The 23,406-nt window shown below is 46.1% G+C and overlaps 1 protein-coding gene across 2 annotated transcripts in view; it reads left to right on the top strand.

Moving 5' to 3' along the window:
• Ppm1h (protein phosphatase, Mg2+/Mn2+ dependent 1H) overlaps positions 1-23,406 on the top strand; it is a 269,105-nt gene that overhangs the window by 232,002 nt on the left and 13,697 nt on the right. Inside the window, exon 9 of one of the 2 annotated variants that reach the window (XM_076554165.1) lies at positions 14,122-14,277. In XM_076554165.1, the coding sequence (XP_076410280.1) occupies positions 14,122-14,277 (156 nt within the window). The remainder of the gene's footprint in view (positions 1-14,121; positions 14,278-23,406) is intronic. The other variant, XM_042263421.2, reaches the window with a different exon arrangement.

Here is a 23,406-nt window from a genome sequence, read left to right as displayed (position 1 = left end):
TTGTTTTTGTTGTTGTGAGTTTAGGCTTTGTTTTGTCTTTTGTTTTTAATTTATTCTCAGAGAATTTCATACATGTACACATATATTTTGATCAATGCTCCCCAATGCCTAGCCTCCCCTCCCCAGTTCCCTATTCCATAATATGTCCCCTTCACTCCTTACTTCATATCTTCCTCTTTTCTTTGTTTCCATTTTTTTTTTCGGGGGGAGGCAGTGGTGCGGTTTTGAGACAGGGTTTCTCTGTGTAGCCCTGGCTGTCCTGAAACTCACTCTGTAGACCAGACTGGCCTTGAACTCACAGATCCGCTTGCCTCTGCCTCCTGAGGTGCTGCGGTTAAAATCATGCACCACCGCCACCCAGCTTCTTTCCATTTTTTTTTTTTAAATAACCCACTGAGTCTAGTTAGTGGCGCCCATGTGTACATGGGTGTCCGGTCATCCGTTAGGGTGAACAGCATGCTGGGGACCATACCCCCAAAGCAAAATGCCTTTCTCTCCCCCAGCAGCCATCAGCTTCCAGTAGCTCTTCAGCTAGGGATAGGGCCCCGTGGATACCTCCTGCACCCATAAGCATAATGTTTTCAGGAAAAGTGTGGGGACAGGTTCCCTCCCTACATATGCTCACTTAAATCTCATTAAAACCGCATAACTCTTCTAGCTGTAGAGGAGGTTGGATGAGAGATAACTTTAGTTCCCAGTTTCTGTGGTAGAGACAAGGCAAGTCAGAAACCAGCGTTGTGCAACTTGGAGAGATGACTCAGAGGTTAAGAGCACTGGCTGATCTTCCAGAGGCATGGCAGCTCACAACTGTCTGTAACTCCAGTTCCAGGGGATCCAACACCCTCACCCAGGCACACAGACAAGTGAGACACCAATGCACATAAAATAAAATTAAAAAAAAAAAAAAAAGAAAACAAAAGAAACCAGCATTGTTTGCCATACCTCGAAAAATGAGCTATTAAAGCCCCATGTTATACTGGGAATGTCCAGAGTGTATAGCCATAGTTCCATCTGCATGTTCTGCCCAAGAATAGGTGCCAGGATTAGGGAAAAGTTGTAAAGTGAAAGTAACAGTTCATTGCATGCTCTACCAACTGAGATATGCACACCGCACTTGTCCCCGTGTGTACACACACACACACACACACACACACACATCCCTACACCCCTGCCTAGTGTGTGCTGGGGAAGGGAATTTGAGACAAGGGTCTTGTTATATTGCCCAAGCTGACTTCAAATTCACGATCCTCCTGTCTTGGCCTCCCAACCACGTAGGACTGTAGCTGTGAGGCTTGACCCTTCTCAGTAGGTGCTATTTTATTTTGATTTTGGGGAAACCATAAATTCACTCAGAGTAACCCCAAAAAGGCGGTGTTTAGTTATATTGGAAGGCATACTTCTGGTGTCTACCAAAACGAATATTTAAATGACCAGGCTTAACAAGAGTAAGGCTGGAATGAACAGCCCTGCAGACACACCTCAGCAAAACCCTGGGAGAGAAGATCTGCTCTTCAGTTAGCTAGCCACGTTCCAGCTGTCACAAGCAGCCCAGCCCCACACCCACACGTCTACACTGTAGAGAGGAGAGTGGCTGGGCCTGACTCCCTTTTATAAAAGGCTACAGGTAACTTCCAGGTCCGCTGTTTGCCCTTCAGACCATGTACCCCTTCTGTTATCCTCCAAGGGCACAAACAGCCATCCAGGCCCCCCAGTTCCCCAGCAGAACTCTAAACACGAACAATTCTTTTTGAGAGTGTCAGAGTTGGAGCCGGCATGGAAATGGCTAGGCACAAACATTAGGCCTGAAAGACGCCTTTCCCGACAGACCCTGGGGTTGTACATGAAGTTGGCCTAGTAAAAAAATGGTAGCAGTCCACACCCAGAGCCCGTGGACAGGTGTTTTCTTTCTGAACTCCGGCAACAGTTCTTCATAGTGAGGACCACAGTTGGACAGAATATCCAAAGTCCCCTGGAGTTCCTAATCCCTCCACCCTGGCCAACATCGGGACCGGGGAATAACCGCTAAAGCTGCTTCTCGCCAGAGGAGAGTAATAAATTCTGAACCCTGAACTCTTTCCTTTGAACTCCACTGAGCACGGGGTTTGTAACGGAGCTCATAAAACCGTACTTTCCCCCTCGGGGGGAAAGGCATTCATCCGACATGTTAATGGCACCCTCACCTTTGTACTTTCCAGAAGCCTCCCTGGGGATCTCAGGAAACACTAATTAAGCATTTTTGCTCTTTCCAGCAGCCTTAAAACGTCTTTCTCAGGCTCCCTCCCCCAGGCACACATGCAGATCGTTCTTTATGAACAGGGGACAGTGGCGTAGTGTGGGTTTGAAGGACGATCGCTGTGCAGTTAGACTTTAGAGCATCCAGACAAAACGGTGCCGCCCTTAGCCTTAGAAAACCCCGACTCTGCAAAGGCCTTTCAGAATAGCGTTCTGAGGGGCTGATCGTTGGCTGGGGCCATCATGCTCAGGTCAGGTGTCAGAAGCGTGGTTCGTGTGTTTCACTGAAAGTGTGTACTTTTAGGGTCTCCCCGTGCCCCATCCATCATCCTTAGGATCTGACAAGGCAGCAGCTCATTCCAAAGAGAGCGGTGACGTAAACATTTATTGTACCCATGCTGTACACTGGGGCATTGAGACTCGCCAAAAAAATCAATAAATAACTCCCCCCAAGGTTGTACAATTGTCAAGTAACACACTGGTGCTTACAGCCCACATCTAATGAGTTACAGGGTCACAGTCGCGAAAGCTGAGCTCAAGAAACGTCCATGGTTAGGGTCAGAGTGACTCACCACGTAGTGGTTCTAGAGCTCTCTAGAGGACACCTCTGTCTTGAACATCAACCCTTGCTCTTATTACCTCAGTGGCTAGAGTTTCTCGGAGAAATACTATTGGCCTCAGACTACAGCCGAAGATGATGGTGTAGTCAGGAAAGGTAATTGGGACCGACAGGAATGGCCTCTGTGTGTATGTAAACCTAGGCCAGACAGAACTGTGTAAAATGCGATTGCGTGCCGACAATTTAGCTTAATGGATATGTAGTGTATATACCAAGATCTCTTGCACAAGATTAAATTTGTTGTACATATTTTAAATGTTTCCAGATGGAGGGGCCTTAGCCAGAGTCAAGGGGGAGTGTGGGGGGGGGGGGCGTACCATGAGAAGGGGAACAGTTTGAACTGACTACTGTGGAGGTTAGAACAGAAAAAGGTCGTTCACCCCACCCCACCCCACCCCCCATCTCTATTCCTTAAGGCTAAAACCCTTCCCTCAAGGGGATGGTGATAAAATCATACCCAAGAGAGAAATGGCTATGCGGCTTCTGTGGGGATCCCAGAAAGGCAGGTTAATTCATTTAAGCCATCTAATGGAGAAGCACAGACCCCCCCCCCCCCACTGTCTTCATTCCCTCCCTCCACTCACAAGCACCCCACCAGCACACTCTCTCTGACTTCCTCCAAATATTTCCCGGCTCCGCGTCAACTCTGCCAAGCATGGGTCTTGATTTCACATTTGAGTTCTAAATTTCAAATCCAGTTCAGTCTGGTAGTTTTAAGGACTGGGGCTCTCGAGTGGGAGGAGGAGGTGAAGAAATGTGATTTAATTCTAAGAAAAAGGGCTCAAAACCCTTCTTGGAAATTACCATTGTTACCATTCATCATTGTAACTCCTAATTTGATTTGACGAATTAAATATAAATAAATCAAAACCATGTGGATCAAATTGATGTCAAAAAAAAAATGCACAGGGGTTTAAAAAATTAGAGAAGGGTTTTCTTTCTAGCCAAACACATTTTCGGTTTTGCTGAACGCAGGGCGCTGGAAAAAGCCTGAGTTTGCCAAACCTGAAGAGCAGCGGCCAGGTTTCCTGAGCCTCCCCTCAGACCTTCTGGGGTCTGAAGCAGAGATTTCTGGCCAAGACCTGAATTCCACAAGAGGCCCTGCCAAAGGAGAAGGGGGGGGGGGGGCTGCTAGCAGCAGGCTACAGGGGACTGTGGGAGACGTTTCCCCTCCCTGGTCAACAGCACCTGGCTTTCTTTGTGTGACTGAGTGGGGAGCTACACCCCCACCCCCACCCCCCCACTCCCCCACCCCGACTCTCTCCAGCCAGGTCTACCTCCTGCCTAATTAGGAAGCTTAAGGCTAAACTGTGCCCTAGCATCCTGAAGAGCGCAGAAGAGAGAGGATTTGTGACATCCCGGGCACCAGCGCCCAAGCCCTCCATTCCAACTTCCAGCCAAGCACACACACTGTGTCCTGTCACCCAGACAGCTTGGCACAAGCCTAGGACCTGGACTCCCAGATGTTCTCTGCTCCCCCACCCCTTTGGGCCCCGTGACAGGCCCACTGTAGAGCTAGGCTGCCTAATTTCACTCTTCTTTTCCGGCCTCCGCTCCAAGACGGTGCCCTAGTTTGGGGCTCGTGGAAGAACAAGGCCCTTTTCTGTCTGGGGGCCTGTTCTGCAGAGACAACCCCCTTTCCCGCTCCACGGTCCTGTCTTCTAGTCCAGCCAGCCAGAACCACAGCGAGCTGAGCCACGTTTCCTCTCGGCTTCCTTCCTCCTCTCTGGCTTTAGGAGTCTGTCAGCTGTTTCTTATAACTCCAAGTCACTCATTCAGCTCATGCCTGGGACTTTTTTTTTTTTTAACCTAGATAATATTGCTTTCCTCATCCCAAGCCATCCTTTCATAAAGGACAAAGAGCTTGAGTCTGAGACCTACCCCCCCCCCCAATGTCCAGCAGGACCCCAGCTGCTTCTCCTTCATCCCGGGGCCTGGCATGGCCTGCACCGGTGGATTATGGGGAGGAACAAACAAGAGCATCAGTGAAATCGCTGGCGGGAGGTCTGGTGTGGTTAATGATGACCAGTAATGTTCTCCCCTTCTTTGGTACTGGCTTCTGGAAGACTGTCTCACACTTCCTGTGACCACTTTCGCACTCAAAGGGAATGTGTTTGGGAGCGCTGGTATTTCCCAGGCAAGCACAAAGGATGTTTACGGCCTTCCATTGACATTTTAACATCTATCCCCTTCTGGTTCTTGGTGACTTTTTGTGCTCCAAGCTACAATTCCCATTTAGGGAAAGCAGGATTTTCTATTTTGTGCTTCTGCGGTCTAGTTTATACAGAAATAATTCTAGGCTACCGTGGGAAGGGGAGGTGGTTGTTCCATGGCAAAGAAAGCTTTCTGTGATTGTGTGAGGACAATCTAGAGAGGCGAAGAACATTTGTGTGCCACGGATGTCTTCAGGTCTTCTAAGGGGTAGTTATCTTCAGATGATAGAAAGAGAAAAACAAACAAACAAAAAATGTATTTTTTTACATGCATACTGGGCATAATAACGCGCACCTCTAGTTCCGGTACTCAGGAGGCAAGGGCAGGTGGATGTCTGAGTTGGAGGCCAGTGTGGTCCTAAGTAGAAATTGCAGGGCAGCCAGGGCTATATATAAAGAGAGACCGGGTCTCAAAACAAAATAAAACAAACAAACAAAAACCATGAGGGGAATGTGTCCCCCAGGAATTAGAATCACGTAGAGGTGAGACTAGCTGAGGAATAATTAGCCATAAACCTTGTCGCTTGCTTCCTAACGGATAGGAGTTGGGATGAAGGAGGGGAAAAATGGTTCAACAGAGAGTGAGTAGGACAAGAAGAGGTAAGGGCCGGGCGGTGGTGGCGCACGCCTTTAATCCCAGCACTTGGGAGGCAGAGCCAGGTGGATCTTTGTGAGTTCGAGGCCAGCCTGGTCTACAGAGTGAGTTCCAGGACAGGCTCCAAAACTACACAGAGAAACCCTGTCTCGAAAAACAAAAAGGAGGAGGAGGAGGAGGAGGAGGAGGAGGGGGAGGAGGAGGAGGAGGAAGGGAGAGTGTGTTCGGTGTGAAATAAAACTTGCCTTACAGAGTAGCTGTGTCTGCAAGACTAGGTAAAGGACTATGAGTCTAATGGGCCTGATTACTACTAGGCTGGACCCGAAGCCACAGGGGAGTGCTCAGCTAACTCGATGTGATGGAGAGCTCTTCAGGGCGGAGGAGATGAGGGCAGACAGGGCAGTCCTTGTGCGGCTGGCACTGTGACCATGAGGAAATGAGTTGGGGTGAGAATGTGAAGACCACAGGAGTCATACCTGTGAGTTGTTTTGTTTTTCCTGTCATGTAGCAAGAACTCACCTGATGATGTTAGATTTGATTTACAAAAAAAAAAAAATTATTTTATTTTATTAAGCACAGGAATGGCGGTATGGTTCATTGGTTAAAGGGACGATCCTGCCTTCCCATGGTTTCAAAGGCTGGCATGTAGTTAGTATATGTCAGGCCCCAGGTATAATGCCAAGTACCATGTCCCCCAACACACACACATAACATTTTGCTTTCTAGCCTGAAGAAAAGGAAGAATTATTAGAGTCTGGAGAAGAAAAATACTCTTATCTTTTTTCCTTATGAGTTTTTTGAACCAGTTTTTAAAACAGACATAGAAGTCTAGAATCAAAATAACTTCCTAATTAGTATAGCTTTAGATTGGGATTCATGGGCAGCCCTGAAAGCAGATCACAGACTTCTTCCTTTCCTCTAGCCCAGGTTGAGCTGACCCCATAGACAGTTCTAGACTTTTCCTAGCCCTACCAAGTGATGACTTTCTTACTATTTACCTGCCGAGAGGCAGAAGCAAAAATAATGAGTAACGTGGACTAATGAAAAAATTCCAGATAGTTCAGTGTTCCATCTTAACCATGTAGAACAGCGGTTCTCAACCTGTGAGTTATGACCCCTTTGACACAACCCTTTATCTCCAAATATATTTATATTACAATTAATAACAGTATCGAAATTACAGTTATGAACTAGCAATAAAAATAATTCTATGGTCGAGGGTTACCACAACATGAGGAACTGTATTAAAGGGTCGCAGCGTTAGGAAAAGTGAGAACCGCTGCTGTAGAGCGTGGCCCTGGAAGTGTTTTTTCTCTGTACATACCTTTTTGCCCCTGTTGACTGTAAACAGACCACTTTCCAAGCTATTCACTTTCATGGTTCCGTGTTACAAATGTTTATGATTCTGTGGTCCACAGACTGGCTCTAACTGGGTGGTTCTCTCCCAGAGTCCCCTGAATGCTCCCAGTCAAGTGCTGATTGTCCGGCACCAGAACACAAGGCTAGGCTGAAGGTGATTGCTCAGGAGGCTGGCAGTCAGCGTGGACTCTCGGCAGAGAGTTTAGCCCCGGGGGGCAGCATGCGGTATATCCAAATGGTCTTGGATCCTCAGACCAGGGCAGCTTGGTTCCTAGAGGAAACTGTCCCCAGAGCAAGTGGTTTGAGGATCCTAGGCAGCATCTCACAGCTTCAGAAGCGCTGGCCGCTCAAGTTCCAGACGCATGCCACTGCAACATCCGGATGGTAGCGGGAATCTCGTTGAGACCAGTGCTCCTGGAAGGAGGGACACACGGAGGCTGTCACTTGATTTGCAGGGAAGGTGTTCTGCTGAGAAGAGATGGACTCGTGGCTGGGCATCTTGGAATCTTCTTATCAGGATGTTCCTGTAAAGTACCACCCCTGCCATGAACGCTTGATAGCTAGGGTAATGCCCACCCATCTATAAGGAGCAAACTGATACAAGTTGATGAGTTAGCTGTTTAGTGAATTAAGAAAGGAAATCTGCTCTGCAAAAGCAGATTTGCAAAGAAGGTAATTAAACTCCGGTATAGTGGACGTTAGCTCAGAGCAGGCCTGGGAGCAGCCCGGTCTAGATACAAAGGAAGAGCAAGCTTGCAATCCAGCTACGGTCTTGTGTTTGTACAATTCTCCAAGGGGCGATTAGGATGTAAGCTTCCAGCAATTGGTTAGAATTTTTTTTGTTGGTTTGTTTTGGTTTTGTTTTGTTTTTTGTTTGTTTGTTTTTTTCTTTGTTTTTTGAGACAGGGTTTCTTCCTGTAGCCTTGGCTATCCTGGAACTCACACTGGAGACCAGGCTGGCCTCAAACTCATAGAGATCCATCCACCTGCCTCTGCCTTCCCGAGTACTGGGATCAAAGGCATGTGCCACCACACCCAGCTTTTTTATCATCATCATCATCATCATTATTATTATTATTAATGGACATTTACTTGAATATTTAAGTTTGTAGTTATAATTAGTTTACTGTTATATCTTTAATGAGGGTGAGAATTCCCAGAATTGTGTAGCTGTTAGAGCTTACCAAGAGTGGATTCCCTGTGTTCAGAGGGAAAACAAAGCAACTCATGGATACTTTTTTTTTCTTTCTGTTTGTTTGGGGGTTTTTTGTTGTTGTTTTTTTTAATGGTGGCATAAGACAGTCTCAAACAAAATAGAACTTGAGGTGTCCTCTGACCTACATGTGCACATCATGGCATGCATGCACCTGTATTCATGTGACATATACATCACATGACATATACATGCACACATCATACACAGAAACTTTTGACACTAGAGGGAACATGGTGTCTGCAGCATTTTCCAGAGTTGATCAATATTTTGATCTTAGAGTCCTGAGAATACACTACTTCACATAAATATCTAGTAAGGAAAAATGGCAGAAGTAGGTTTAGGGCAACTTCAGAAATTGTTAGAAAGTCTGCCTCCCTCCCAAACTGAAACTTATATAACAGTTTTTTTAAATGAAGTTCTCATCAGTAATTGAAAAATCAGTTTTTATACTCAAATATTATATCACAATACAATCCAAAGATACACTAGTTTGACATTTACATTGTAAGGAATGATGGCACAAAAAATATTGAACATTTTGTTCTCTGCACTTAAATCATTATGTTTCTATACAAGCAGAAAACACTGTGTGTACAGTTAACACAACCCCTGAATTTCATAGCATGCAGCAGTCTCTAATCTGAGTTTTGATGTGTAGGGCATTTTGGCTGGCACGTGTGGTGTGATAGTATGTATAGTGTAAGAGCATATATTGTGTGTTCAGAACCAGAGCTGTGATGGAGTCACACAATGCAGCAGGTGTTGCGTGCTCTGCAAAGCGACTTAGATTGATTAATTGCAGGTTAAAGTTTGGATTAAATTTAGATTGCTGTGTATTCACAGCCCCTCTGTGGTTGCCAGATCTTTCACAATTTCTGCATTTAGTTACAGGGTCGTGACTCACAGTTTCAGAAATGTTGCATTAATTCTAGGGTGGACTAGGAATTTTCATCTTTTAGAACTTTTTTTTTTTTTTGAGATGTCTCACTTTGTACCCATGCTAGCCTAGAGCTCACTGCATAGCCTAGGCTAGCCCCAAACTCCTATCCATCCTTCTGCCTCAGCACCACAAATACTAGGCTTACAGGCTTGAGTCTCCACACCTGGCTCTTCATAGAGAATTCTGGTGGCGTGACCCAGTGTCCATCTTAAGACAATCTGTTTGAGTCATAGGACCAGGAGAAAGGCTGGCGTGTGTCTTCTGGTACAAGCACTGTATAAGTTCCGGTTTGGGATTGGCTAGTATGAGACTTTGCTCGGCTTTTATTTCCCACTGACCCTTGGCGGTCTTTATCTTCTGAACTAACTCTGGCTCTCTCGGCAGTGACGCTTTTGGGAGTCCTCATCATTATTATCGTAAATGAGACTTTTGGAATGGAACTCCAGGTTCCCGGAGCACGCTCTCATCCCTTAGTTCCCACCCAGCAGCCTAACCTTGGTGTTGCCACTTTTGAGACCAGAGCCGTGAAGGCGGTCATCCACTCAGTTCCCCTCCCCCGTGATCTCCAGAGCAGCTTTGCGAGAAGGGCAGAGCAAACATAATTTGTTTTCCAGTTTAAAAAAGAAATGATCTCAGGCTGTCTAGCTCAGCTGGGGCCGTGCTGGCCTGGCTGGCACACGGCCCTGGGTTCAATCCCCAGCACGGCAATGCTGCACAAAACCAGGCATGGTGGTGCATACTTGTAATCCCAGCACTTATACTCATGAGGTCAAGGCGGGAATATCAGAAGCTCGAAGTCATCTTCAACGACATATAGTGAGTTCGAGGCCAGCCTGGGCTACGGGAGACCTAGCTCAAATAAAGTCCCAAAGACTTGTGAGAAAGTGGAGTCGGCTGCAGTTCTTACAGTACTGTGATCTCTTAGTATGCCACCAAACCATCAGTCATTGGACAGAGAGGGGGTACAGAGCACACAAATGCTGAAGCGCAGCGGTCTACAGCCAAGCACTAACTGGAGGAACTGTATTAAAGAGACACATGCTTCTGTGTCGAGTGGGTGTCACTGATGGCGGTAAGGCCGTCTCTAAATGCCGGAAAGCGGGAGCTCTGTGAGCTGTCGGCATTTTGGTTCATCCAGAGCATGTTAGCCAAGACTCTTGTCCTCCAACTCATTCCCCTTAGCATGCACTGAGTGTGTTTCTTGAGTATAGGAGAGGGGAATGCAAGAGCCTCCCACTTCTGCATAAAGAGCCTATTGCATTTTGGTAACGATTTGGGCATGCCAGTGTCAGCAAGCTACGCCTGTTGGATCACACTATGAAACCAGTGTCTTATGAACGGGTCTGTAGTTAGATGATGACGTAGGTCATCAAGGCAGAGGAGTCCATCAGCTCTATCTCCTAGCGGCAGCCGACGCCCAGAGGTACTTGTAGCCAGGAGATCGGTAGTCATGATCCCTCAGCTGTGTAGATAACAGATGGCCTTTGGCTTGGCTGGTTTGATTTGGAACCAATTCATTCAATGGCGGTATACAACTGTATTTTGAATTCTGATCTTTCACCTGGCTAGCAGGATGAAGTGTAATATGTAATAATATTCTCTACCCAGTGCTGGGCAGTGGCATTGGGACCCAGTGCCTGGGCCGACACAGCCACAGGAGAGAGAATTGCTCAGCGGTGATGTATCATAGGTTATGTGTACTAAGTGCATCTTGAGCCTGCCGCGTCTTCAATTTAACAAGGAGTCGCTCAGGACATAACCCCTTTCTTAAGTCAAAGAACATCCGTGTACCACTCTGACTTGGACTCCCAAGGCTCTCTTTGTAGATTGGAACAAGGAGGGGCAGCCATTAGGAGCACTCAGCCTCCTTCCCCCAAGGTGTTCATTCCTCGATGCACCTTGCAGCTCGACCCTTAGGGTCCTGGAGTGATGCTCTTCCAGATGTCTTAGTGCTGCGGAGCCGCGGAGCCCACTGGATTCACGCGAGGCTTCCGGGAACGTGAAAAGCTATTTCAGGAAGTGAACAGAGGAACCTTGGGGAGGGGGAGGGGGGAGGGAAAGGAAGGGGAGGGAAAGGGGGGTTTCTGATTAAGAAAGAGCAACAGCAGCTTCAGGAAGGGAAGAAGTGGGTCTACAAGGATCACTCTAGCCCACCGAAGCCCTGGTCGCTGGCAAGCGTCGGTGCAGAACGGGATGGCTTGCACGCCGGTCCAATTTTCCTGAAAGCATTTTCACAGAGTGTTCTGCATCATGGGTTAATGGACAAGACATGAGCCGTAAGTGGAAAGTTGGCAAAGTCCTTTGGAAATTGGCTGAAGGGCAGGAAACAAAGGATAGCAGTAAAAAAAACCTAAAAGGCTGTTAATTGAGGAGCGCCTCAGGGGATGGGATTGCTACCGGCTTTGTATTATTTACATAAAAATTGTGTGGAAAATGGTATTGAGAGGGATTTTTCATGCTGGCTAATGAAACCACGTTAGTGAGCTGCAAGTAGAAATGTGAATAGAACTGGTGAAGATTCCAATTATGGATGGAATGGAAGAGCAGCATTTTCAAACATGTTGGTATGAACCCGCATGGTTCTGTTGGCCCGATTTCCGTTTCGTGACTGGGGTAGGCTAATTTCAGACTGAAGGGATCAACCTGCCACTTCTTGGACCAACAAAAAGCATTTTTTGAAGCCCTTGGGGCACCCTGTTCATGGGGTAGATCCTGAGACAGTATTGTCTTCAGATCTGGAAGCATCGATTTTAGGAATGAAAAGCAAATGGAAACTCCCCTTAGCTACAGACGTCTGATGTTCTCCACCTCCCCCGTTACCTACTATTTTCCTGTTTGGTGGAGCTCCGATGATCACAGCAGCTCCATGTTGATCAGCCCCAGTGCAAAGCTAGCCAGCCCTCATTTAACACATCATGGAATTAACATGGTGAGGTAGGACTTGGAGTTGGGAGCCCAGAAGTGACATGTACTGTTCTTCCCATACTCTTAGGAAACTAATTGCATCTAGCACCACAGAGTCTGGAGAGTCCTTGATTTCCAGGGTCAGTAGGACTCCTGTGACCTTGCTACTCAAAGTGTGGTCCAAGTATTTGCACCTCTGATATCATCACCTAGAGAACTGCCGGTTCCTACATCTCTAAGTGCTCAGGCTTCCTGGCTGACTGGTCTACACACGAACACTTGTGGAAACATGGCTCCGACACACCCAGCAACCACCGAAAATAAAGCAGGGGGGGGGGGCTGCCTCCCATGGAAGGAAAATAACACCTGAATGGCTTGAGGAAGGATTATGTGAAAACTCAAGTTCTCCCCTTCTAGGCTTTGCCGACCCCAACCCCACTTGCTCAGAAGGCTCAGTGTTTTCTCCAGAATGTCAGCTCAGCCCTAAGGAAGCATGCCTTTTGAGGAAATAAATAAATAAATATTTAAAAGCCGACAGAGTATGCCACTGAGTCTTCTTTCCCTGGGGGTGGCGTCAGGTGCTGGGCCATTAGCTAATTGTGACTGTCTCATCCACGAGCCAGAGAAGCCTGGACCTGTGGGTGCTTTTCATTTGAGCTGGTTTACCAAGGTTAAGCATTCTTTTAGTTTGAGGCACCCCACCAGGTGGTCTGCTTCCCCATAGGACCAGTCCCTGAGGGATGCCACTGGCCTAGACAAACCGTTCTAGAACAAAGACTGGATTTGAGCCATCTGGTCGACCTCCTAGAATCCCATTCTCTATGCCTGAGATGACCAGGTGCCACCAGTGTAAGCAGTGTGGAGGGACAGCAGAGCAGCCGCTTATGCCACATTCTCTTTGCCTCTTCCCACCCCTACCCCAGTGCTTTCTCCAGGCCCGCAGGGTGAAGGAATGGAGAGAGGGGAAGTTGGTGAGTCACTAAATTGATGTTTGTCCTCACTCCATGAAGTAGTAGTGTAAGCAGGGAGACTCTGCAGATCAGGAAGGAGGGGCTCTGAAACCCCCAACTCCTCTTTGCTCCTCCCTGGCCCCCACCAACCCTGTCCAGGTAGGACAAGCATCCTGTTGTGCACTCAGTCTCGCCCTAAGGAGACTTGCTTCTTAATTCTTTCTAGCTTTCGAGGGATGGTCTGTCCCTTGTAACGAGTTTCTTAGACTCTGAGATGAGAAAAGGTAGAAAACCTGTCCTGTCCGACGGCGTGCTTTGGAAATGCAGTTTGAGCTTTTGTCCTTTGTAAACTCGCCCAGATTGGGTTTTGTCAACCCCGAGTGTGACATCAGCACCTCATTCTTACGGGGGTGGGGGGGTGGGGGGGGTTGTGACCCATTGTGCCTCAGAGGAAATAGGCAAGAATATTTCAAATAGATTATGTATTAAACAAAGTGTGTCTCCTTTAGTCCTTAATAAATACATATGGAGCCATTTCTTAAAATCCCAAGTGGACTTCATCTCCTCGACAGACTGTTTCTTAAAATGGAAGAATCTACTTTTTTTTAACTTTATATTTATAGCAATTGGAAAAGGATGGTTCTTAATATATGCGGAGGAAGCTGAGCAGGCGAGCTCTATGCTCATCGTGACTTACACTATGTCCACGTGTAACTCATCACTTCTCAAGCGTTACATTTTCAACTCATATCTTTCTTGTTAATTATTAAGTCCTTTCCGGGCCCCATTCACAGTTGGGACTAGGCCTAAGTGTTTATAAGCAAGTCCCAGAAAGAGGCTCCCTACTCTACAAAGCTTGCTATGAAATCAAGTACCTTGTAGCGCGTCAATGAAAAATAGTAAGCATGAAGTGCAATCTTAGTCTCAACAATGAAAACCTGGAGTCAGATATCGAGGGTGAAAGAACATAAGACAGACCAGAAAAAAAAGCAAGGAATCAGAAGCTGCTTGGTTAGAGACGAAAGAAAAAAAAATAACACCCACCCACCCTCTCTCTCCACTTCTCACATTGCAGTCTCCCTGTTCTTTTCAGGTAAGAGTCTACGATCTCTCCCAATATGAGCATGGAGCAGATGACGTGCTGATCTTGGCTACCGATGGACTCTGGGATGTTTTATCAAATGAAGAAGTAGCAGAAGCAATCACTCAGTTTCTTCCTAACTGTGATCCAGATGACCCTCACAGGTTGGTGCGTTCAGAAGCATTGGGTAGTCTCACTCACTGGGACCCCTGCTTTCCAGGGGAGGCTGTAGGAATAGCTTAGTAACCAAATGCGGAAGGGACTACTTATCTCATGAGAGCTCATGTGGGCCTATGACCACAGGAAAATCCCTCCTTAAGTTGAACCCAAATACAGATGGCAAAGAACTTGATTTAGTTAAAAGTTTACCAACCAGGGCTGAGGATGTAACTACGTTGGTAGAATACTTACCTAGGATGCACAAGGCCTGGGTGTATCTGATAGCACCTCATAAACAGCTTGGTAGTACATGCCTGTAATCCTAGCACTTAGGATGTGGAAGAAGTTCAAGGTCATCCTCAACTAAGTAAGGAATTTGAAGCCAACCTGGGCTACATGAAACCCTATTTAAAAAAAAAAAAAAAAGCGCATTTCTTTTTTTTTCTTTCTTTCTTTATGAGGAGTAAGAGGAATTGAGACAGGTCCCAATATGTAATGCTGGCTGGCCTAGAACTGACTATATAACAGACTAGGTGTCCTCACACTTGGAATGAGCTCCCTGCCTCTCCCTCTGCAATGCTCCTGGTACACGCCATCGCACCTTCCTCCTTTCTCATATTCTTACTTCCGGTTAATCTGGCTTTTGATCCTGTGAGAGGAACAATGACCGATCCTTTCATGCATTGCTCATCCCTTAGGAAACTCTTTCTCTGGGGAAGTTCAGAGCAAGGAGAAGGCCGGTCCGGTAGAGTAGTCAACAGCCCTATAAGACTCAGAACCCTAGAAGGAAACACCTAGAAAGGTAGCTTCGGCTACGACATCAAGAAGTGATTCATCATGAGTAAAAGCCAGCAGAGGAGCAGACAGTAGAGCTCAGCCTAGAAATACTCCCTTACTGAATTGGTTAGCAAAAAAATATAAATAAATGTCTTAGCTTGTGTCAGAACATTTTAAGAGCTTGGAAAACATGCTCAAGGAAGAGCTAGGAATGGTGGTCCGCCCCTTTAATCCCAGCGCTCTGGAGGCAGAGGCAGGTGGGTATCTGAGTTGGAGGCCAGCCTGGGCTACAGAGTGAGTTCCAGCACAGCAGCAGGGACTACACAGAGAGACCCTGGCTCCCAAAACCAAAATCTAAAAGAAAATACGATCAAGGAGAAGAGATTAGGAAAATCACTATGCAGATTTTTAAAACATGTAAATTGGGGAGCTGGATCGATGCCTCAGTGGTTGAGAGAACTTGCTGCTCTTACAGAGGGCCCAGGTTCAGTTCCCAGCACCTACATGGCAGCTCGTAACTGGCTGTATCTCCAATTCCAAGGAATCCAACATCCTCTTCTGGCCTCCACAAGCACCAAGAACATACAAGGTGTGCATACATACATGCAGGCAAAACACTCATTCATATGCAATTAAAAAATACATCTTTAAAATATATAAATGGAACTTGTGTGTGTGTGTGTGTGTGTGTGTGTGTGTGTGTGTGTGTGTGTGTGTGTGTGTAGAAAGTAAGAATTCAGTGACCAGGTCAAGGACAGTTGAAGCAAACATTGGTGAGTTAGAAAATTGGTCTGAATAAATAATCTGTCATATAGCTCAGAAAAACGAGAATAGAAACAGTGAAACATTAAACAAGTAGAAAGTTAACCTAAGATGTTCTATATATATTTCCAAAAGTAGATGACATAAAAGATGGGGAAAGGGGGAATTACAGAATTCTTGAACAACACTAAACCTAAAATCTAGAAAACCCAACAAATCTCATAAGAAACAATACAGGAAATTGTAAATAGGTACTTACATTTCTTAATTTTTTAAAAGACTGACTTGCTTTCATGTTTTGCTTACTATGTCTATGACCACATGTGTGCCATGCTCACATAGGCCAGAAAAGGGCATCTGATCCCCTGGAACTAGAGATACACTGGTCATGTGCCAACATGTGGGTGCTGGGAATCGAACCCAGGTCTTCTGGAAGAGCAGCCAATGCTCTTAATCGCTGAGCCATCTCTCCAGCCCTAAATAGGTACTTCTTAAGGAACTAAAGAAGGTTAGATGCAGCCACTTCAGAGATGCTAGGAACAGATGGACACAGAAGTAGCCCGTACACTTATAACAATCTTCTCAAACACAAGAGAAGAGTCAAGAGACTCTGGGCTTGGATCTTCAGTTGACCAAGCAAAAGGCTGTCAATCTGGAAGATTTTTCCTATGCAAGAAAACTATCAATAAAAGAAATGAATTAAAGAAATGTTAAACATAACAGAACCTGAGATATTTTATTGCTGGCCAAGCTCTGAAGAAAATTCTGAAGGATTCTCATAGAAGAGAAAGGAAAGATCCTGGATGAAAGACCCAAGAAACTGAAGTATAAATATAAATATAAGTAATATGTGGATGGGCATAGACACACATTCTTTTTTTTCTTTTTTCTTTTTCTTCCCCCTCCCCCGCCTCCCGAGATAGGGTTTCTCTGTGTAGTTTTGGTGCCTGTCCTGGATCTCACTCTGTAGACCAGGCTGGCCTTAAACTCACAGAGATCCGCCTGACTCTGCCTCCCCAGTGCTGGGATTAAAGGCATGGGCCACCACCATCACCCAGCCACATTCTTTATATAAAACACTAATAGGGTTTAAGTTGTTAGAACAAATTTACTGGGTTAAAATAGCATGTTAGCCAGGTACAGTGACACTCACCTAAAATCCTAACATTTGACATTGGAGACAGAAGAATCACAAGTTCAAAAACAGCCTGAGGTACATCGTGATCCCATCTCAAACTCAACAACAACAAAAGAGCATGTTAACTGGCAAAGGACAGTAATCAGCTTAAATAAGCTATGTTTCTTTTCTGTTTGGGAACATGGTGAAAGTATTTAACTCGTAAACTTTAAACAAACGTAAATAGAGAAACTAACATAATAGTGTAATGCCTTTGTTGATAGTGGGAAGAAACCCACATGGAACTGAGCCATATTTCTGAACATCTTGTAAATCAAGGAGACAAATTATACTGCAAACTAGAAATAACCTGGGTCTGGAAAATAGTGCTACATATGGAAAATGTAAAGGCTGAATCTTGGCCATTCTTTCTTTTTTTTTCCTGGTTTACAAGCTAAGGCTGCACTCATCTCTGATGTACCAAAAGCGACTGCCCTCCCTGCCTGTCATAACTCCATCTAGAATTTCCCCTGTGTTCTAAGGCTCCCCAACCCCATCCCTCTGACATTTTGACCACAGAGGGAAAAAACAGACTGAAAGAAACCTGTAACCTCAGAGAAAGACATGTAGTGTTCTCAGCCTATATGCTCCATATAGACGTGTACAAAAGAGTCCATGTAGCTCCCAGGCTCTACAAAGCTATCCACCTGTATGTATTCCTCCTGGGTATATGCCACACACTTCCAGTTCCAAATCCATGGCACTTATATCAGTAACAAGCATCCAGTGCCGGAAGTGTAAGCCGCAGACTAAATCTCCAAGGAAAGTCACAGAAGGAAAAATAAAGACCAAAAGGACAACGTGTATACCAAGAGGATAAATTACAAAGCCCAAATTTGATTCTTGGAAGCATCTTAACACATGAGAGAAACACAGACCAAAACTACAATGGACTTCCTCTTCACACTCACCTCAGGGGTGTCAGGCGGTCAGAGAAGTAACATGTTGTGTGGAATTCCTCTTAGAAGAGGTCCCAGGAGCAGGCTTGAAGTGGGCTTTAGCGTTGGAAGGGCAGAAGGGTGGGAGTTGAGTAATGAGTTGCCCTTGGAAAAGAAGAACAGGAGATCAATGGTGGTAGTAGCTGCACTATAATACAGGTGTACTGAAAACCACAGAAAAGCACTTTGGATATAAACTTTAAAATGGTAGACACAGTCAGGCTTATGCTATGTATATTTATCATAATCAAATAATGACCATTAATGATGAATAATGAAATCAATCTTAAAAGGCAACCAAAATTAACAAAGGCTATACATTTTCTGGAACATTAATAAAAATGGGATTCAGATAATAGTAGTTCAAAGTAGTTATAACTCAGATGCAGCAACAATTAAAATATGAGACAATTATCCACATTAGAATGTTATAAAGATATCATTTCAATCTATATTGAATCTACATAGCACATTATAATAAAAATATCAATAGATTTTTGAGGACTAGAGAGATGGCTCAGTGGTTAAGAGGAACGGCTGCTCTTCCAGAGGACCTGGGTTCAATTCCCAGCACCCACCTGGCAGCTCACAACTGTCTGTAATTCCAGTTCTAGGCCTTCTGACACCCTCACACAGACATACATGCAGGTGAAACACTAATGAACATAAAATAAAATAAATAAAACTTTTAGAAAACAGCATAGGAGGTTTTCCTATGACCTTGGAGTTGGGAAGGATTTCTCACAAAGCACAAATGGATTTTTATTTCTTTAAGACCAATAGGAGCTGGAGAGAGGGCACCTAAGAGCAACTGATGGCTTCCACAGGACCCGAGTTCAGTTCCCAGCATCTGCATCAGTGGTTCATAACCACCTGCAACTCCATCCCCAGGGACATCCAGTGCCCTCTTTTTGCCCTCCAGGGCATGTGCACACACATGATATATGGACACTCGTACACATACATAGAAATAAATGAATCCTTTTTAAAGGTCAATGTTAGTACATTGGCAATCACACTCTTTGTTTCTTTCAAAAGACAAATAGCAAAATGGTGAGCCACGAGCCAAGGGAAGATGCGTGCACCTTGTTTAACTGAAGAGGGATTTTTGTCCATTCTATCTACATAAAGGACTCTCACGGAGCAATAAGAGACACAAGCTGGTGGTGTAGCTCTGTTGGTAGAGCGCTTCCCTGGCACAGATGGAGCCCTGAGTTCAGTCTAAAGAACAGCACAGTGTGTTGGTGCATACCTGTAGTCCCAGCACTGGGGGCATAGATGCAGGAGGAGGTTTGTTGTGGAATAGCATTTTCACTAGGCAAAGATGTTTACATTTGTTTATGTTGTGGACTATTAACTCCAACTGTGTAAAGGTGTGTTACTTTTGTTTGTGCTCCATGTGTTTAAGGATGTGTGTTTACTGATGTAAAGATGTATGGCATCTGTTTTACCTTGCCTGCCTAAGGCACCTGATTGGTCTAATGAAGAGCTGAATGGCCAATAGCGAGGCAGGAGAAAGGATAGGCGGGGCTGACGGGCAGAGAGAATACATAGGAGGAGACATCTAGGCTCAGGAGAGAGAGAGAGAGAAAGAATGAGGAGAAAGAGGGGGATATGCCCAGGGCAAGAAGCCCAGCAGCTACCAGACAGACAGACAGACAGACAGACACAAGAAGCAAATAAAAAGCTCCAAGGCAAAAGGTAGATGAAGAGAAACAGATTAAGTTAAAAAGAGCTAGCCAGAAATGAGCCTAAGCTAGGCTGAGCATTCAAAATTAATACTAAGTCTCTGTGTCATGATTTGGGAGCTGGTTGGTGGCCCCCAAAGAAAAAAGCCTGGTACATTTTTCCTCCTAGAATCATTTGGTTTAACTGCTCCGGGGCAGAGGCATTGACGGAACTTTCATTAACAGTCCTTCCCTTGACTCTCAGTTGGTTCTTGCTCAGCTCCGTTTTTAGTTTTCACCCACATTGCGTATCCTACTTGTTAGCATGTGAGTTTGCTCTTCTGTGATGATTTTTATAAAGCTCTGGAAAGCCAGCTACAAGTTAGGAATTACAAGGCACTTGACACGTTTTACATTTCTCCAGGCTCTGGCTTTGTGTACTAGCCGGTCTGTCTCCATGGCAACAAATGTGACCACCATGGAGTTAAAACCTACAAACAGCTTGTGTGTGTGTGTGTGTGTGTGTGTGTGTGTGTGTGTGTGTGTGTGTGTGTGTGTGTGCGCAGTCAGAGTAGGCACCTGAGGTTCAGGAGAACTTGCAGGGGCAGCAATTTAAAAAATAGTTTTGTTTGTTTTGTTTTTAGTGTACCTCTAAACAATGATCAGTTAAAGCCTGACTGGCCGGGGGAAGGACAGGGGAATGAACGGGTGGAACTAAATTTTCAAGAAGAGAGAGGCTGGAAGAGTTAGGGGTGTAGCTAACTCTACACCCTACTCTACAGCATTAGAATTAGAATGCTGCCTAGCATACACAAAGCCCCAAGTTCGATCCTCGGCACCCCATAACCCAGGCATGGTGGTATACACCTGTTATCCTAACACTCAGGAAGACTGGTAGCTCAAAGTCATCCATAGCGAGTTTGAGGCCAGCCTGAGATACCAAAGAAAAAAGAAGGGAGAGACTATTGAGAAGAAACATTTCTGGGTTGATTTTTAACAGAATGTAGGGGTCAAATGCGTCAAGATTTCCTACTTTATAGGATAGTTCCTGTTTAGATTCATTCACTTTGGCAAATGCTCTGAAAGGCTTACTTTGAGGGCCAAGGTTTGTTAGAACACTGAGGAAGAATCTCTGTGGTAAAACAGACTCCTCTCCTGCCCTCTTACAGGCTAAAATCCAGAGGGGGGTTCCAGAAGTCACCACTTGAATAATTAAAAAGAGAATTTAGCCTGAAACAGTGGCTGTTTAAAATCTGAAGAATTAAATCGGCCTGAGGCCGGCAGCAGAGCTGTGAGGTCGGAGATGGGGAAGGGAAGCCCAGCACTCAGTGCAGCTGGCTGTGCTAGCTGTCTTCAGAGGTGTGAGAGCAGCCATCCCATCTCCGGGCTTTCTGAATTGACGAGACGAATGATTACACACAGGCTTTGTAAGAACAGGGAGCCCGTGGTAATAATGAAACAATAAAGAACTTGCGTGATTTGTTCGTTACCAAGCACGATCATGAAGCATTGCTGAGTAACAAACAGCCTTTGGGTGGCTGGTGCGCCCTGTGTGTGCGCCCTAGAAATGGAAGCCATACTGGGAAATCAAGGAGACGTAATTTGTTTCAAGCTCTGGAATGATGTAAAATGCGTGGCATTTGTTGCACATACGCTGTATAATTTGGCAGGAAGGCCCCGGCCTTAGCCTGTCTCCCTGAGAGGCCCAGGAACACTGAGGGCTCCGGGACACTCTCGGCCGGGAGCTGTACTATTCTGGAAAATGCAAACTGAATGGGAAGTTACCCTAAGTCTTAGCCCCGTCACAGTTCTGAGATGAGGAAAAACCCGCCATACCAGAGGCCTTGTTCACCTTTACATTCCTTCCCCTGTGAACGTAGCCCAGGACCCTAGGTTTGCTTCTGGAATCATGATGTCATCATGGGGAAGTAGACAGTGGCTGTGCCCGAGCCTGAGCCCCCCCCCCCCCGACCCCCCGACCAAATGGGACCCGCCCATTGTTTGATTCAAAATAAGAAAGATGCACCCCACTCCAAGTGTGGGAAAAGCCTGGGGGACTAGAAAGGAAGCAGAGCAAAGGAGCATGTTTCTGAGTTTGATGTTCTCTGCAGACCCGTCTCAACCCCGAGACACGAACCGGGGTCTCCCCAGTGTTGTCTGGAAAGGGGGCCAACAGCAGGAAGCCGGGCCCAGGTTGACCAGAGACAGGCCGGAGTTTGGGGTTCCTTGTGTGTGTCGTGTGCGGGTTTTCTCCCTTTGACTTTTCTGCTTGCTTCCTGAAGACAGCCGCTCCCCACACATGGCCGGCATTGCCTTCCCTTGATGGCAGTGTCCCCCAAAAAGGAGGCATGTGAAACAGGCCCCCTTCTCGCCATGCTTTGAGGGTGGAGTTGGTTAACATAAAGACCAGTTAACATACTGCTGACCTTCACACCTTCCTCTCCGGCATGGCGGTGGGGAGGAGGGGGGGGGGGGTACAAATGGGCCCTGTGATCTGACACACCCCAGCTTTTCCTCTCTCTGAACTCTCGCCACAAAGGGACCAGAGCATTAAGCGGCAGCTTTGTAGAGGCCCTAGAATCTGAGTGCAGTGGGTGTGGGGTCTTCCCCTTCATTGTATGGGAGTTTGTCCTGAAGTGAGGTAAAGCTGGCAGCTCTCTGTCTCTTCTGCGGGGCAGGCCACGAAATGAACCGTTCCTAGGAAAGCACCTCACGCGAACGTTCCAGAAGAGGGAGGTTGTCGGAGGTCACGGGGTTCAGGCCGCACCGAACCCTTGTTCCTAGACCTCTGGTCAGGTTCTTTTTTAAAATGTAAAGACAAGGCATGGTTCAGAAATGACCTCTAAGGTCAAACGTGAGGAACTGGCCTCTGCGAAGCTGGAGGTTGACGGGTGCGTCTCCCTGGGGGAAATTATTCAAAGTGGGGAGCAAGTGTGTGAACTATCTGTGAAGAAGCTGAACGGTATTTTTTTTTTTGTCGGAGGGGAATAAAGTGTTTATTGCTATTATAATTGATCATTAATAAATCAGTACTATTACTGAAGGGGAGGCAGGCAGGTAAAGGTGAGAGGGATGAGAAGAACACGTCATGGACTCTCGCTCCACGTGCTGAAGCACATCTTTACAGGGTTTTGCCCACCCCCTTATTTCCCAAAACCTGTCTAGAGAAACCTTGCTTTTTCTACCTTGCTACCAACTCTCCATTGACCCTGCCATGCCGCAAGGGGAGTACATGTGATCTCTGCCTGTAGAAGACCTGGCACATGCTAACTACATGCTAAAAACGTGCCCGGCCCTGTCAGGAGTCTGATGGAGTCCTCAAGTACCAGAGTGCCGAAATCCCCCTCCCTCAAGCGTGAGATGCCTTTTTGCTGGTAAGGGCGTCCTTCGCTTCTGCCCGCTGATTAGCTGCGGGGCCTTGAGAAGAAACGGGGAGGTTGAAGGTCAGACACCCCACCAACAGCCCGCAGCCTTGGCGGAGGTATTAAATGCCAGTTTGTATTACCCCGGTCATATCTAATTTATTTTGGCAAGAGACAAAAGTTCTCTCTCTCTCTCTTTTTTTTTTTTTAAATTGGAAATCTTTCTGTAAGTTAGTTGAACTAATTTCTCAGCAGCACCATGTGCTTTCCAAAAACTATGCCCCTCCCTCCTTCTCCCCCCCTCCTCCCCCTCCCCCACCCTCCACCTTATTGCTTGCAGGTTTTAGGGCCGAATTCCTGAGTGTTTGATCTGGTGTTTGTGGACTAGATAAAAATCTGCATTTTTTTGTTCCTAGTGCGCTGTTTAGCATATTCAGATCCGTGGGAATCTGGAA

Source organism: Peromyscus maniculatus, chromosome 18 (assembly GCF_049852395.1).
Source record: "Peromyscus maniculatus bairdii isolate BWxNUB_F1_BW_parent chromosome 18, HU_Pman_BW_mat_3.1, whole genome shotgun sequence".
In the NCBI taxonomy this organism is placed as follows: Eukaryota; Metazoa; Chordata; class Mammalia; order Rodentia; family Cricetidae; genus Peromyscus; species Peromyscus maniculatus.
The sequence above is the reverse complement of the archived record's forward strand: the minus strand, read 5'-3'. Positions and strand labels throughout refer to the sequence as shown.